Source organism: Rana temporaria, chromosome 10 (genome assembly GCF_905171775.1).
Source record: "Rana temporaria chromosome 10, aRanTem1.1, whole genome shotgun sequence".
NCBI classification, from domain to species: domain Eukaryota; kingdom Metazoa; phylum Chordata; class Amphibia; order Anura; family Ranidae; genus Rana; species Rana temporaria.
The window spans coordinates 36068726-36070511 of record NC_053498.1 but is presented as its reverse complement, the minus strand read 5'-3'; the positions used below and the strand labels follow the sequence as shown (position 1 = coordinate 36070511).

The 1786-nt window shown below is 39.5% G+C and overlaps 1 protein-coding gene across 1 annotated transcript; it reads left to right on the top strand.

Moving 5' to 3' along the window:
* Positions 1-231: 231 nt before the first annotated feature.
* LOC120916049 (galactoside alpha-(1,2)-fucosyltransferase 2-like) lies at positions 232-1543 on the top strand. The gene has a single exon (XM_040326896.1). It carries the CDS (start codon positions 241-243, stop codon positions 1288-1290), a length of 1050 nt encoding a protein of 349 aa, XP_040182830.1. The 5' UTR covers positions 232-240; the 3' UTR covers positions 1291-1543.
* The last annotated feature ends 243 nt before the right edge of the window (positions 1544-1786 follow it).

Here is a 1786-nt window from a genome sequence, read left to right as displayed (position 1 = left end):
GATCGTGGGTCTCGGCTGCCCTTGCTGCTTCTCCTATCAAAGAGTGCAGGGGGCCCTGTCGCCATGACGACCTTAGCGACCCCTAAAATTCCGCCACTGAATTGGGGTTTACATGGTCTTAACACAGGTTTACTTGAACTATGATTGATCATAGATCTTTTTGGGCTTTTATATCAAATGTATTTTGTTTATTTGTTAATGTGTACATTTTCTTAACTTCTAGCTAGAACAACTTGAAAAATGAAAAGGCACATCTTCTGGACCTTAAACGTTGCCATGGTTTTATTCATGATTCTGAGTTTGTCCTATATTTACAATACCACAATGGATGCCAGTACGTTTATGGACATTATGAAAAAGTACAAACCGTTTTCCAAAAAAGAGCAAATGCTCACTGAGAAGCCATTAATTGTTGAAAAAACAAACCATTTATCTGGTGTATGGACTATAAATGCTATTGGGCGCCTGGGTAATCTTATGGGGCAATATGCTACCCTTTACTCCCTTGCCAAGATGAATGGCCGCCAAGCCTACATTTCGCCAGCAATGCACGAAGAACTGTCAAAAGTCTTTAAAATAAGCTTGCAAGTGCTTCCACAGGAAGTAGCTTCCGGCATCAAATGGATAAATTATAGACTTAATGACTGGATGTGTGAAAATTACAGCCACATTGAAAGAGAATATATTTATCTTGGTGGTTACCCTAATTCTTTTACTTTTTATCACCACATAAAGGATGAGATTCTACGAGAATTTACATTCCATGACTTCCTTGTAGAAGCGTCTTATGCCTATTTGAACAAAATCAGTTCAGACAAGAAAAATGTCACCTTTGTAGGAGTTCATGTCCGTCGAGGAGACTATGTCCAGGTCATGCCCAATATATGGAAAGGGGTGGTTGCTGACAAAAGATATTTGCAAAATGCCATGGACTATTTCAGAAACAAATATGAAAACCCACTGTTTATTGTAACCAGTAATGGAATGGATTGGTGCGAAAACAATATTGATAATTCACTGGGAGATGTCTACTTTGCTGGAGACGGTCAAAATGATTCCCCAGCTCTGGACTTTGCCCTCCTGGTCCATTGTAACCACACCATCATGACTATAGGAACATTTGGTGTTTGGGCTGGCTACATGGCAGGTGGTGAAACAATCTATTTAACAAACTACACTCTGCCCGACTCTCCTTTCCTTAAAGTTTTTAAATATGAAGCTACCTTTCTCCCAGAATGGATTGGACTTCCTGCAGACCTCTCTCCACTTTTAGTTACACAAAAACCTTAACTCCACCCATCTGCCCCTGTATTTTACTGAGAATAATATTTCTCCTGGGACCATTATATTGTTCATACTGTATGATACAAAAACAGAAGTCATATTTACTGTACTACAGTACAGTACTAAATAAAAATACCTTTCTCCCAGGAAGAATTGGACTTCCTGCAGACCTCTCTTCACTTTCAGTTATACAGAATTCTTAACTCAGTGCCCCTGTGTGTGCCAATATATTGTACATATAATACAAAAACAGAAGTCATGTTTACTGTAGTCTCTTTTTGTAAGCTGCTAAAATCACTTGTTTAACCACTTAAGGACCAGACCAATGTGCTGCTAAATGACCCAAGGGGTTTTTACAATTCGGCACTGCATCGCTTTAACAGACAATTGCGCGGTCGTGCAACGTGGCTCCCAAACAAAATTGGCGTCCTTTTTCCCCCACAAATAGAGCTTTCTTTTGGTGGTATTTGATCACCTCTGCGGTTTTTGTTTTTTGCGATAT